The sequence below is a fragment of the Mustela nigripes genome, chromosome 3 (genome assembly GCF_022355385.1).
Source record: "Mustela nigripes isolate SB6536 chromosome 3, MUSNIG.SB6536, whole genome shotgun sequence".
NCBI classification, from domain to species: domain Eukaryota; kingdom Metazoa; phylum Chordata; class Mammalia; order Carnivora; family Mustelidae; genus Mustela; species Mustela nigripes.
The window spans coordinates 1502983-1516350 of NC_081559.1; the positions used below are offsets into that span (position 1 = coordinate 1502983).

General features: G+C 40.4%; 1 protein-coding gene across 13 annotated transcripts in view; it reads left to right on the top strand.

Moving 5' to 3' along the window:
• Positions 1 to 13368, top strand: part of GULP1 (GULP PTB domain containing engulfment adaptor 1) — a 240868-nt gene that overhangs the window by 188575 nt on the left and 38925 nt on the right. For all 13 annotated transcript variants that reach the window (XM_059393010.1, XM_059393021.1, XM_059393023.1 and 10 more), the window contains 2 exons: positions 4799 to 4870; positions 11470 to 11568. In XM_059393010.1, coding sequence (XP_059248993.1) covers positions 4799 to 4870; positions 11470 to 11568 — 171 coding nt within the window. The remainder of the gene's footprint in view (positions 1 to 4798; positions 4871 to 11469; positions 11569 to 13368) is intronic.

The following is a 13368-nucleotide window of genomic DNA, read 5'->3' on the forward strand; positions in this document are numbered from 1 at the left end:
TTTCAGTCCTCTCTGGAGCGATGTGTCTGTCGGACGTCAGAGTTTCAGTCCTCTCTGGAGCGATGTGTCTGTCGGACGTCAGAGTTTCATTCCTCTCTTTTTGCCCCTGCTTCCTCCCAGATTTGTTCCGTTTCTTTGTTTTTCTCCTGGCTTTCACGTCCGAGGTTTTCCGCAGATATGGACACAGACTTCGGTGCTTTGATATTGAAGGCTCAGGCCCTGAAGGCTGACCGGCAGTTCCATGTACCTGGGCAGGGCGTGTGTTCCTGGGGATGGATCAGATGGGCCATGGGCTTCCTGCGGAGACATCAACCATCAGCAAGATTTTCTCTTTTTTCCCCTGGGGCCACACTCCCTAGGGAGGAGTTCTCCCCCTGGAAGCTTATAAGACTAGGATGGGAGACAGGATGGGAAAGGGGCCCTGAGGCCTGCAAATTCCCTGTGTGGACTTCTCTTTGTTTCTGTGAGAAGCTCTGTTCTCAGCCCACCTGAGCATTTTGCCCTCCAGAGCTCCAATGGCCCTTTTTTTCTCCAGCTAGTTAACAATTCAGGGGTTTGATTGAGTTTCTTTTGTTCTGTTATCCTTCAGGCACCAGGTGGAGTAGAAAAAGATGATTTGCATACAAGCCTTCTGTTAGCACTTGCAGCAAGAGCATTTGCTGCTTCTGACTTTGTATGCTGGACTGTATATTTCCAAATGTAAGCAGTCAAGTGTTTAATAGTGTCTTGGGTCAGTTTCTCCTACTGTGGGAGAAAGATCGTGAGACAAAGATTCCGGGGCTGGTGATTTAGTAAGGGACTGCTCCCAGGAGCACCCAGCAAGTGTGGGAGGGCCGGACCCACGAGAACTCCAGGATGAGAACAGCATCAAGTAAAGGCCCAGCCTCTGTCTGATTCTGAGGGAACCTGGGCATAGTATTAATACATCATAGACTTTACTCTGTGTCTACGCAGAGGAGCTGGGCCTTTGTACTTTATACTAGTCATTGGCTAAAAAGATAGGGTGATTGGAGGGGGCGGGAAGCAAAAACCTCTCAAGCATTTCTAGCTCAGTATTGGCCGGTGGCTCATTACCCAAAGGGAATCCTCTGAAAGTCTGGAGTGTGAGGGGTTTTTTTGTTTTGTTTTGTTTTGGTTTGGTTGTTGTTAAGATTTTAGTTACTGATTTGAGAGAGTGAGGGAAGGGACAAAGAGGGACAGGCAGACCCCCCGCTGAGCAGGGAGCCAAATGTGGGGCTGGATCCCAGCACCCTGGCTGGGATCATGACCTGAGCTGAAGGCAGATGGTTAAGGACTGAGCCACCCAGGCGCCCTGGAGTGTGAGCTCTTACAGCAAAGTGCGTGGGAGCTAGAGACGGGCTCCGCGGCGATAAAGGGGATGCCTCGGAGGACTGTGGAGCAGGTGCTGACAGTGTCCATCCTAGTCCATGCAGCCATTAGATGAAGAAATGGGGTCCTCATAATGATACAGCACTTTCCAGAGTTGTGTTAGAAGCTCATGGTAACTGATCTTTAGAACAATTTTAAAAGGCGAGAAGAGCGAGATCGCCATCCTGATTTCTCAAAGTCCAGTACGTCAGAGAGGAAGTGCCTTTTCTAACATCTTCAGATTGTAAATCTAGAGTTTATGCTGGCTGCGTCGTATTTAAGAGTTACATAAATATTTTTCATAGACATACAGACGGCATGTAAGTATGATTTATTTAACGTGAGTAAGTAGCACAATGACTCTTATAATTTAAAAAGTACAGGAAATATTATAAAGAATGATGTACTTTTTGCTTTTAAAATCATTTCCATGTAGGCTATCTAACACTGCATAGGAAAACTGGGTTGAGTGGCAGCCTCTGTATTAGATTTCTGCACCGTTTAATTCCTACCATCATTCAAGGCTTCTCTCTGTGTTTCGTTCTTTGGATGATTTAATTAAAGCCAGTGTGAAAAAAATATATATACGTATTAAAAGATTCCTGGAGCCCTGCAAGAGGTTAATTCATTTAGAATGTACTTGGAGTTCTTCTGTAATTTTCCCCATGGGGGCCTATTCACATATAATACTTATGACTCATGGCATTTCTGCCAAAGAATGAATATTCTTCCATAAATATTTCCAGTAACTCTTACAGTCTGTTCTTGACACATTACACACTTCCTTCTAGGTCAAGAGTCACTTACCAACAAGGAGTCTGCCTTTATTTCCCTGCGTTTGCCAACCCCAGACCACTCACTGATGGAGAATCTCTCCAGTGTGTGATGAGTTCAGAGACAGGGAGAGCAAGAGTTTGCCCCGTGGATTAACTCAGAACCAGAAAGCCCCAATTATGTTAAGTTTCCTCCTGTCACTTGAACCTTTTATCCCTTCTGGGGATCTAAAACGGTGCTTTTCAAACCTGGTGACACATTAAAGTCACCTGGGGAGCTTTAAAATGCACAGATGCTCTGGCTCTGCCCCAGAGGAGTTAAATCAGACTCGTGGGCACTGGTCTGCTGAAAGCCCCCTTGAGGTTTTTCTCATGCAGCCGAGGCTGAATGCACTGATCTGGAGCGGAAGTGGTGTGACGGGTCCGTTGCTGTCAAGAATAGACTTGACTGTGCCCCACATCTCAGCAGCAGATTTTCAATTCCCTTTTTTTTTTTTTTAAGATTTTATTTATTTGACAGACAGAGATCACAAGTAGGCAGAGAGGTAGGCAGAGAGAGAGGAAGGGAAGCAGGCTCCTGCTAAGCAGAGAGCCTGATGTGGGGTCAATTCCCTTTAAGCTGAGAATTTCTCCCCTTATTTTGGTCTTTTTCAAAGGCCTGGTTGGCCAACTTGAGGTCACGCCTGGGCAGACAATGTGCCTGACGATCCCGTAGGTAGGCGGTCGTAGCAGTTAGGGATGGTTTGAGCACCTAAGGAAAAGGAGCTGTTGCAGCTTACAGAATCTGAACTGAAACATTTCTGCTCTAACGCTTCTGAGCCTCCCTTTCTCCTCCGTGAGCTCCCGAGAACGTGGTCCAGCGGTTAGTGCCTGTGTTTCCACATCAGCTTTTGTGTGTGCCCCCCCACCCCGCCGCCCCTGCTGTCCCCTGACCTGGTACTGTTTCCTCCCTCTGTTTCTCAGACTTCCACACGAGGAATCATCTGTGATGTTTTTAGAAATGTAATTGCCTTAACCCTACCTTAAAAGATGTTGATTTTTTAGACCAGGGCATCTGCGTTGTTTTATTTTCACCACCAGGGAATTCTTACACGGGTAATATAGAGAGTCCATTCTGAAAAACCACAACTCTCATTTCTTTAGATGTTTTTGTTGTTATTTTTCCAGGAATGAAGGAGGGGAAAAAAGTGTGTTGTAAGAAGATACTCTGACATTACAATTTTGCTTCTTTCCATTCTGTGTTAACATAAGATTCTACTTCCTTATTTGATGTAAAGCGTATACACACACACTCGCACATATTTATATAAGAATTGACGAATACATAGCTCATATTGGTGTTGTAATTGGTACCGTGTGACAAGAAAGTCTGGGAAATTATACACACTTACTGTATTTAATGATTATTTGCTGTTATATATATAGAAATATTTTGTAGAATAAAATATCCATACTAACTAGTCTTGCATATTTCAAGAGATTGGACTTCTGTTTAGGAGGTCTTATATCTCTCCAGGATGGAGATTCTATTACAGCATGGTAATTATTATGGAACTCTGTCTCTTTTGTGGGGCAGGGGGTGAGAGTAGATCCAAGCTAAAAACCTTCAGGGATATTTTAAAATTTAGGAAAATCGTAGTTCCATGTAACTTTTATTTTTTAATATTGTTTAGCTTATAGCTCTTAGATGCAGTAGTTTTAAAAAAGTTTGTATTGTAAAAGCTTACATACTCTACGAGTGTCCTAATTGGAAAATAACGAAAATGCTTATTTGAAATTATGAAACGTTTTAAAGCATATTAAGATCTTAAAATATACTGTGACATTTAAATCAAGTACCAAATAAAAATCATTTATATGCTTTGAGTTTACAGATAAATTAATAATTTATATATTATTAATGATTTAAATCTTAAATTTTGAGGTCACCTTTATTCCTTTCCTGCTAACATAAGTAGCTTTAGTTTTCTTTCCTGTAAAACGTTTCAAATAAAATTCTTAGGGGATGCCTCAGTGGCTCCGTTGGGTAAGCATCTGCCTTTGGCTCACGTTCTGATCCTGGGGTCCTGGGATTGAGCCGGCACTGGGCTCCCTGCTCAGTGGGTCCTGCTTCTCCCTCTGCCTCTGCCCCTCCCACCCACTCATGCTCACTCTCTCTCTCTCTCTCAGATGAGTAAATAAAATCCTTAAAAATAAATAAATAAAATATTTAAGAAAAATAGGTTTTTAAGAAGTCTTTGGATAATAGGAATTTTATGTGGTTAAGTAGTATATTTACATTTACCTATAATAGAAAGTAACAAATTAATGAATCTCCTGTTTACACAGGATTTGGGTTTGGATCATTATTGCATGTGTATACTGTTGTCGTTTTTCTCGTTTTAGAGATTTTATTTCTTTGAGGGAGAGAGAGAGCACGAGGAGGTGGTTAGGGGCAGAGGGAGAGCAGAAGCAGACTCCTTGCTAAGCATGGAGCCCGACGTGGGGCTCCATCCCAGGACCCTGGGATCATGACCTGAGCCAAAGGCAGACGCTGAACTGACTGAGCCACCCAGGCGCCCCCCCCATGCATGTGCGGTTACGCCATGTTACCGTTCAAAGTGATCCAGCGATGTACGACGTGGTGAAGCCTGCATCTGACAAATGTCCATTTTCAGTTTCTTGGCAGTACAGAAGTGGAGCAGCCTAAAGGAACAGAAGTTGTGAGAGATGCTGTCAGAAAACTCAAGGTAGGGGAGGGCCTCCAGATGGAGGTCTCGTGTGTTGACCCTGTCTTAAGTCATCAGTAGGTTGATGCATATTCAAAGTGTGAATAGCTTTGTGGTAGATACTAGCTTTGTCCTATTAAAAGTTAATAAATATCAACCAGATCAGGGAAACACATTTAATAATAAATATGAATCCACAGTTTTTTTTAATGTGGCACATTCTTCCTATTTGTCCATAATTTCTCCTGTTCAACAACAGCAAAAAATGGCAGTGTTCCCCAGGGTTGGCATTCAGTAGCTTTGCCTTTACTTGCTTGGACAAGGGGGGCTTGTGCCCTGACTCAGAGGCTGGTGAGGGCGTAGCAGCTCTCACAGGAGATCACGTCCACTAGCGGGAAGTGTAGGTTCCAAAGCAGAATTTTGTGACACCATGTGCTAAAGATGTCCCAGTGCCAAATCCCAGAGGATGGGGCTGTGTCCCTGCGCAGACGTGGGGACTGGTGAGACCAAGAGAGCAGAAGAGACATTGAATAAGCGAATCCATACTCATTAACACATTTCTTGAGAAAATTCTTTGTAACATGCCACATATCTTAGCACATTTTTCTAAGTGTGCCCCATTCCAGAAGACCCTGTTCTCACTGAGATATGAAGACGTGAAAAATTCCTTCAATAGAATTCTCATCTTTATCTCATTAAGAAAATCTCACAAACGACTTTTTTTGTTGTTGTTGTTGTTTTTTGTTTTTTGTTTTTTTTTTACACAATTCACTGTTTTTTTACTGTATTCTCATGGTTTTTCCCAGAAATAAACCTGCTCTAACTTTCTTTAGTTTAGAGATTATCCAGTTATTTTACAAGAGGGAGAGGCCTTTGGTCTTGACTGGCAAAGTCCTCAACATGAAAAACATGCCTTTCTGCCTTGAGAATGTATTATCAGTTGGAATGGGCTGATGTTTAAACTGAAGAACAGTTGAGGTGGGCTGGTGCGTATTCTGGGGGAAGAAAGTAAAATGGATAATAAGTTTATCTATGCACTTTACATGTGAATCATTTACTACTGCTTCCAAGTAAATATGCTGAAAGTTTCCAAAATGATATCTTTCCCATTTGGGAAAAAAGTGAACTGGGCAGTCATTTCTTTCCATTGCTCATTAGGTAGTAATTCCAACTTGGCCTTGTTTGATCACTGCTTTTAAGTACTGCCAGAAGATTAGAAAGACCTCACAGTTTATGAACTGTGAACATTTAGAATAATATTCTCTTCAAAATATTCAAATATTCAGAAATTCAAAAATCAGAAAATATTCAAATATTCAAAATATTGCAAACTCAGCAATGAGCCCAGCTTCACTACAATCAGAATTTTTTATCGAAGAAAAATGATATTTATACTTAATGTGTCTTTATGTTTAGGAGGTTCTTTATTCAGTCAATTCGGATCCCAAACCAAAAGGATTAAATTACATTATGACCAGGTGACATGCAGAGGTATTTGAAATGAAATGCTTTTAAACAGTGGCTATTTTTCATACATTTTCTCGAGACTTTTTGCAGTTCTATGTCATTTTATATTTGGGAATGTATTCCCATTAATAAAAGAATGTGATTTGTAGTTAGTATGCAGTATCATTTTTAAAATATGCATGTTCACTTGATAATTTTTGTTTTTCATTGTCTTCCAGAATAAATATTTATCTAGTAAGCAATCTTTATGCTGCTGATTGCAAAAATTTTATAGATCAGGAAAGTGTACTTAAGGGTAATGATACATAACAAACTAAAATAAATGAAACGATGTTTTTTATCTAATTTTATTTTATATATATCTTGGTGTCAGAGGTTGGAGCTACAATTCAAAGCCTTCAAGAATATTTGCATTTATTTTAGAAATGTAGACTCTGGGTCCTCTTTAATTCTATTGTCATGAGGGAATGACCAGAAGGTGGTGCTGTGGTTCTACCAAAAAAAAAAAAAACAACAACAAAAAGACCAAAAAGCTCATTAACTGTTTTGTGTACACATCTCCCATTTTAATTTCCTGTTTATTTTTCTGTTTATTTTATACATGTATTCTGATTGCCTTTTTATCCATTACAGTTCAACATTTAATTTTACTTGTCACATAAGTTAATATTTTATTTGTATTTGCTCGTTTTTCAAAACGTTGTGATCCTTTAGGTACTGGTTTCTGATAAGAATTTTAATATTTAGGATTAATATAAGGTGACAGGATACTTAGAATATTTTCAATAGTGTATTTTTTATGCTCCTATGTTTGATGACGCCTGATTATTTTTCGAGAAAAAATTTTAAATTTTGATTTTATTACATACAGTTTTTCTATCATTTTATAGAGAATTTATACTTTATAATTTTTTTCTTAAATAATTTTATAAGTGTTAAAATATTTTTAAAAGATATTTATTTATTTATTTGATGGAGAGAGAGATCACAAGTAGGCAGAGAGGCAGACTGAGAGAGAGAGAGAAGCAGGCTCCCCGCTGAGCAGAGAGCCCAGCGCGAGACTCGATCCCAGGACCCTGGGATCATGACCTGAGCTGAAGACAGGCTTTAACCCACTGAGCCACCAGGCGCCCCAATATAAGTGTTAAAATTTTTACATTCAGATTTCATATTTGCCATAACAACATATTTTCTGTTTTGTAGTCATGGTCAGCCATTTCTAATTCTTAATCCTGTTTTAACCCAAGATTTAAGAAAATAACAAATTTTCCAAAATGTAGTAATTTAAAAACCGTCTAAACTTCTGTATATTTAATAGTATTATTATTGTAATGAATTTCATTTTTAGTAGTGTTTTATTTATTTTTATCAATACAACTAGGACAAATGTCAGAGGACAGAATATATTTTATAAACAGTCTGCTCATGATGTTTACATGTGGATGAATATTGATATATATGTCCAAAGCTTCTTAGTTTCTCTGGGAGATAAGCAGGGGGCCAGCATTCCTCCACCCCAGTGTTAGAGGCGAGATCCCACACCCCATACAGCTAGATTAAAATTACATGATGCTCCCTCAGCAAAGGAGGCTTTGGGAATTGCTGCTGAGTTCTGCTGATCTTGGTCTTTTTTCCGACCTCACTCTCTCTGTGTATCATAGCACTGTTTTTCTTCATAACCAGTTATTCGATTAATAAAGTGTTTAGGGCCTAATTTAATTTATACATACATATATACGCAGCTGATTCCCTGTAGGATTATTAGGAACTTCCTTAATTAAGTTAACAATTTATAAGAACACAAAGAGGAAGAGTAGCGCTGAATATTTGACTCATAGTAATAAATTCATTGGTTTTCTTTCCTAATAATGTATATTCCCTTAGCCGTATAGTTAGATTTCATTGTTTTAAAGTCCTTTGAGAAATAAATAGAAATTGCATGATTGTGCTGTTGAAACACAGTGGTCCTCCTCCCTGTAAGAGATTTTCTGTAGCTGTTCTACTTTCTAGTGATATATACTTAAGTAACTCTGAATATCCAGGAAAATACTTCATTTTTCCCCATCTTTTAATGGTGGCCAAGGATTGTTTCTGTGTATTTGTTTGTTGTATCCAGATATTCTCCAGATGCTTAGGCTTTACCCCCTTTGAATATTTTTTATTGGATTATTATATACAAATTTTGATGGGTAGATCTCTATCAAGACTACCAAGAATGAATCCACTGAAGCAAACATGGAAAGAAATTCACAAAAGGCTCCTCAGGCATTAACATTCAAGTAGCAAATAGGGAGACAGAAGAAGATAATGTAAGTAAGAATGAGTAGCAGTCTCCAGCCTGTAAATTAGAAGTATTGCGGAACACAGTTAAGAGGTCTGTCAGGCTTTGAGATAGAGGGGGCATGCAAACTTAATACAGTAATCTTCGATTTCGGAGAAAAATGGACAGGAGTGAAAATATTTTGTTTAACCTACAGATCGAGCAAATACAACCTTAGGCACCGTTGTTCTCAACAATGGGCAGCAGTTGAAGCCAATAACCATCATAAGCCTTGATACTCATGAAAGTAAAACTGGGAAGTTTGTTTTTTTTTTTAATGTAGAAAATGTGTTGTGCAAAAGAAAAGAGTTACTTAGTGGGTAGCTGTGAAACTAGATTCTCAGCCTGACTGCTACAAGCCCGTTCTATGACCAGGGTGCTGGATTGGGGGACCTGTCAATCTTCTTTGAGCACAATTACTTCATCTTGATAAGAAGCAAAGAAAAAGATCTCAGAAGCCCTTTCGTTGGGTATTTTATTCCTTTTTCTTTACCTCACGCTTTTCTTTTTCCTTCCTCCTTCCTCTCCGATTTTTTTTTTCTTTTCTACCTGTAGCCCTCACTTTTTCCTTTTTTTTTTTTTCATTTCTTCCATGACTTCTTCTCTTCTCCTGGCAGAAGGGAGTCCCTAAGTGAGGTTTCATGTCCGTGGTGGTTCTGCGATAGACTTTGGGAAACTTAAAAGTCGCAGGAGAGGTTGTGTTCAGATGTGGAAAAGGCCACAAGAGCCTTCTGCTCAGCGTCTTCTTTCTGGAAAAGAGCCGCGTCCAGGAGGCCCTCAGCCTGGGGCTGCAGCCTGAGATGGGAGTGGCTCTACTCGGAGGCCGTCACAGAGGGGGAAGCCACGGGTTTATTTTGTGAGCCTTCCTATGTGAAAACCCCCAAATTGTTTTAATTATGCCGGTACAGGAAGGAGATGGAGAAGGGAAAATAAGCAAACTGAGTCTACTTTCTTTGGGAGAGAACTAGAATAATTTTTTAAGGTCTGAAAACAAAACACGTTTCTTGAAGACATGCAACAATTATCTGGCACGATTTCGTCCAGTTCATGTGCGGACCGTAAAACTTCTGGATGCGAAATGAGCACTGCCTGCCTTCATAGAACGGGACGGACAGATCGCTAAAAAGTCATCCCTCCCCGGGTGACATGAAACAAATGTTCTCCTCCTCCCCGGCCAGCGCGGCAGACACGTGAAGGCGTCCGTGTGTGCAGTAACTACATCACTCTCATGGCAGTGCGGAGCCCTGAAAAGACAAAGGGGCTTTTAACCACTCTGTGCTTTAGAAGGAAACTCTACCATGTGTACTCACATCTGGCCTATGTTAGAGAGAACTGCACAATGCAAATAAATACAACTCACAGAAGAAGACTGAAACCCCACCCTGGCTCACAGATAGTCTATTTTGAGTCAAATGAGATGATCCATATGCTGAAAAAATGTTTTATTAGCAGGGAATAACATTTTGAGGCCCTAGAAGAGGGGTAGAGAATCCTGTTGTTTTCCATAGTCCCCTCCCCCCATTTAAGAAAACAGGTGGGGGACGGTAAAAAGAAGGAAAGTGGGGACGGAGCAGCATCGCCGGCAGCGTCGCCGGTCAGGACGCTCGGTCAACGTTGACTTCAGACGAACAATGAGTAATATTCATAGTGCTGAGTATGTGTCCCAGATATTGCATGGGACACACTTACACTAAATACCATGTATGCCTCATATGTGCACACATGTACGGAGTGTAGATGTGTATTCCAAAATAAATGTGTTTTTTTTTTTTTAAGTCACCATTTAACATTCATATTTAACTGGGCTCTTGGAATATTTTTTCCACCAGTGAATCTGGCAGTGATGGGAGAGGGACAGGAACTCCATTTACAAAGTGCACGGATGTCGAGATTCTCTTTTTTTATTTTATAACAAAACCTAACAAGCATTTGCATACACCTACCAGTTGAATAAGAAGTTACAATAAAGGGATACCTGGGTGGCTCAGTTGGCTGAGCGTCTGCCTTGAGCTCGGTCATGATCTCTGGGTTCTGGGATCAGGTCCCGAGTCAGGCTCCCTCCTCAGTGGGGAGTGTGCGTCTCCCTCTCCTGCTGCTCTCCTCCCTGCTGGCGCGCTCCTGCTCTCTCTCTCTCTCTCTCTCCCTCTGTCTCTCTGACAGATAAACAAAACCTTTAAAAAAAGTCAAAAGGCTGATAAGCTTAATTACATGGAAACAAAAAACGTAAAAAAAAGAAGTTACAATAAATATTACTATGAAAGCATTGGAAATGTTTAGGTTTTTAAGATACAAGGCTAGACTGAGTCTGGCTGTTTTAGCTGGGATAATTACTTCAGCTCTTAACTTCGGTTTAAATATGGTAACCTTTCTCTTCGCATTCATTGACTTGATGGGCAGGATGACATACCACATGAGGTCAGCATCTAAAAATGGCAAAGATGGTCTATCCAGCACTGGAGAACTGTAAGTTCTCTAAAGGTATTAAAAACAAAAGATCCACAGAAAAATAATTGATCTTTGCTTATCTCCCCACAGTTTTCATTTTCTTAACTACTTAGTATGAATATAATTGTTTAAATATAATGAGAGAAGGATTATAAATTTTTCTAAAGGCTACTGAATATCTGAAGTTAATGCTAATAATGGTAGATTACTATGATGACTACATATTTTGAAGCTATTTGGGTTTATAAAATACTTTATGATGGGTAATAATTTATTTAATAGAAGTCTAGCACTGAATACAATCTCCAGATACATACTGCATATATGTTTTGTGTTCATTTTCCATGGAAACAGAATTAGAGTTTTCTGAATAACTTTTCATTTGTAGTTTGCAAGACATATCAAGAAATCCGAAGGCCAGAAAATCCCTAAAGTTGAGCTGCAAATATCAATATACGGGGTAAAAATTCTGGAACCGAAAACAAAGGTGAGTCTTCCTCTTGAGTGTCAGAAGCACTCTAATCTTCCACTAATTGAGGTTATGTTCCTATTTCAGTAAGTAAGATCGGTTACCTACTGGACCTGGCTAGTTCTCAGTTAATGACAATTTAAGATCCTGTAGAATTTTTAGGAGAAAAACAACTTTTGGGAGTGCTTCCAAAGTGGCCTGTTTGGGGATAGAAGTGTATTTAATAGTGTTTGGTCTTGTTTTCAGGAGTTTTTCTTCGTGTGCTGTGGAAGAGATGGGTGAAGGGTGGTTCCCTGAGTATGAGAGGAGGCAGAGCTGTGTTGTTTGTTGACGTCTCCAGGACCACCTCTCACTACCTGTAGACGTAATTGGTGCATATTAGTTTGCGAGGGCCGCTGTCATAATAATACCACAGACATGGTCGCTCAAAGAAACAGAAATTTATTTTCTCGGTCCTGGAGGCAGGAGATCTTAAGACAGCAAGGGCAGTGGTCGTCAGCTTCCTCTGAGGCCTCTCTCCTTGGCCGGCGACGGCTGCCCTCTTGCTCCCCTCTTCACATGGGCGTCTGTGCACGCACACCGCTGGTGTCTCTGTGTCCGTCCAGTTCCCCTTTCTTAGAGGACCCCAGTCACATTGGACAAGGGACCATCCTAATGAGCTCACTTTAATGCAGTCTCCCCTTTCAAACCTTATCTTCAAATACAGTCACATTCTGAGGTATGGGATGGGTTGTAAGGCTTCCGTGTATGAATTTTGGGGGAACATAATTCACCCCATAAGACATCGTGAACTTAAAGTTCTTGTATTTAAGAGCCTTTTCCCCTACAAATCCAATGAAAAAAATTTAAGTATAACTCATTCTGGCTTCACATTTATTAATATGGATTTGTTATGGATTTGTTTTTACCCCAAATACCTATATTGAAGCCCTAAGTCCCAATGTGACTCCTTGGAGGAAGAGCTTTTAAGGTAATTATGGTTACATGGGGTCTTAATGAGGCCTTCATCTACTGGAACCGGTGGGGTCCTGATAAAGAAAGAGACATCAGGGATGTGCAAACAGAGAGGCCATGTGAGGACGCAGTGGGAGGCGACCGTTGGCAACACGGAAATACGGCCAAACGCGGAGGATAGAGATAAAGAACTTCATTCGTGTTTACACTTGACAGTTAATAATGACAGATCCTGGAAGACATTAAACTATAAAGACTTAATTCTACAAAATGACCAATGCTAATATGTGTGTGTGTGTGTGTGTGCGCGCGCGTGTGCGTGCGTGAGAGAGAGACAGAGAGGTGGATCATGGGAATGCAAATGCAGCTCTGTGTCATCAGCTGGTGATCTGAAGTCCTCGTAACAAGTCCCCGCAAGAGTGAGTTGTGCATTGACAGCTGTCAGCCGTATCACTCTATTCTCCAACCTTGGACTGTCAGACGCAACTTCCTCCCCCATCCTAAATCTCGTTTATCAAACATCAGTGCAGTGGGATTCAACTCACTATGATTAACCGATTGAGTTTTGAGCATTAGATTTTGCCTTACTCAGATCACTGACACAGAAGCTCTCCCTCCCTGTCCCCAGGTGTCAGTTTCCCAGACTTAATAGCTAATTAGTAAGAGACCCAGTTGAATTTTTCCCTAAAAACATGTATGTTTTCCCAAGCTTTTAATAGGGAAAAAAATATCTATTTTTTCATCCCTACCAAATCAAAGCAATCTTGGAGTTTTAAAATCTTGGAAATGTCTTATAAATTCAATAATATTGCATTTGAATAGAGAGCAACTGACTCTTTACCCATATATTACATATGAACATAG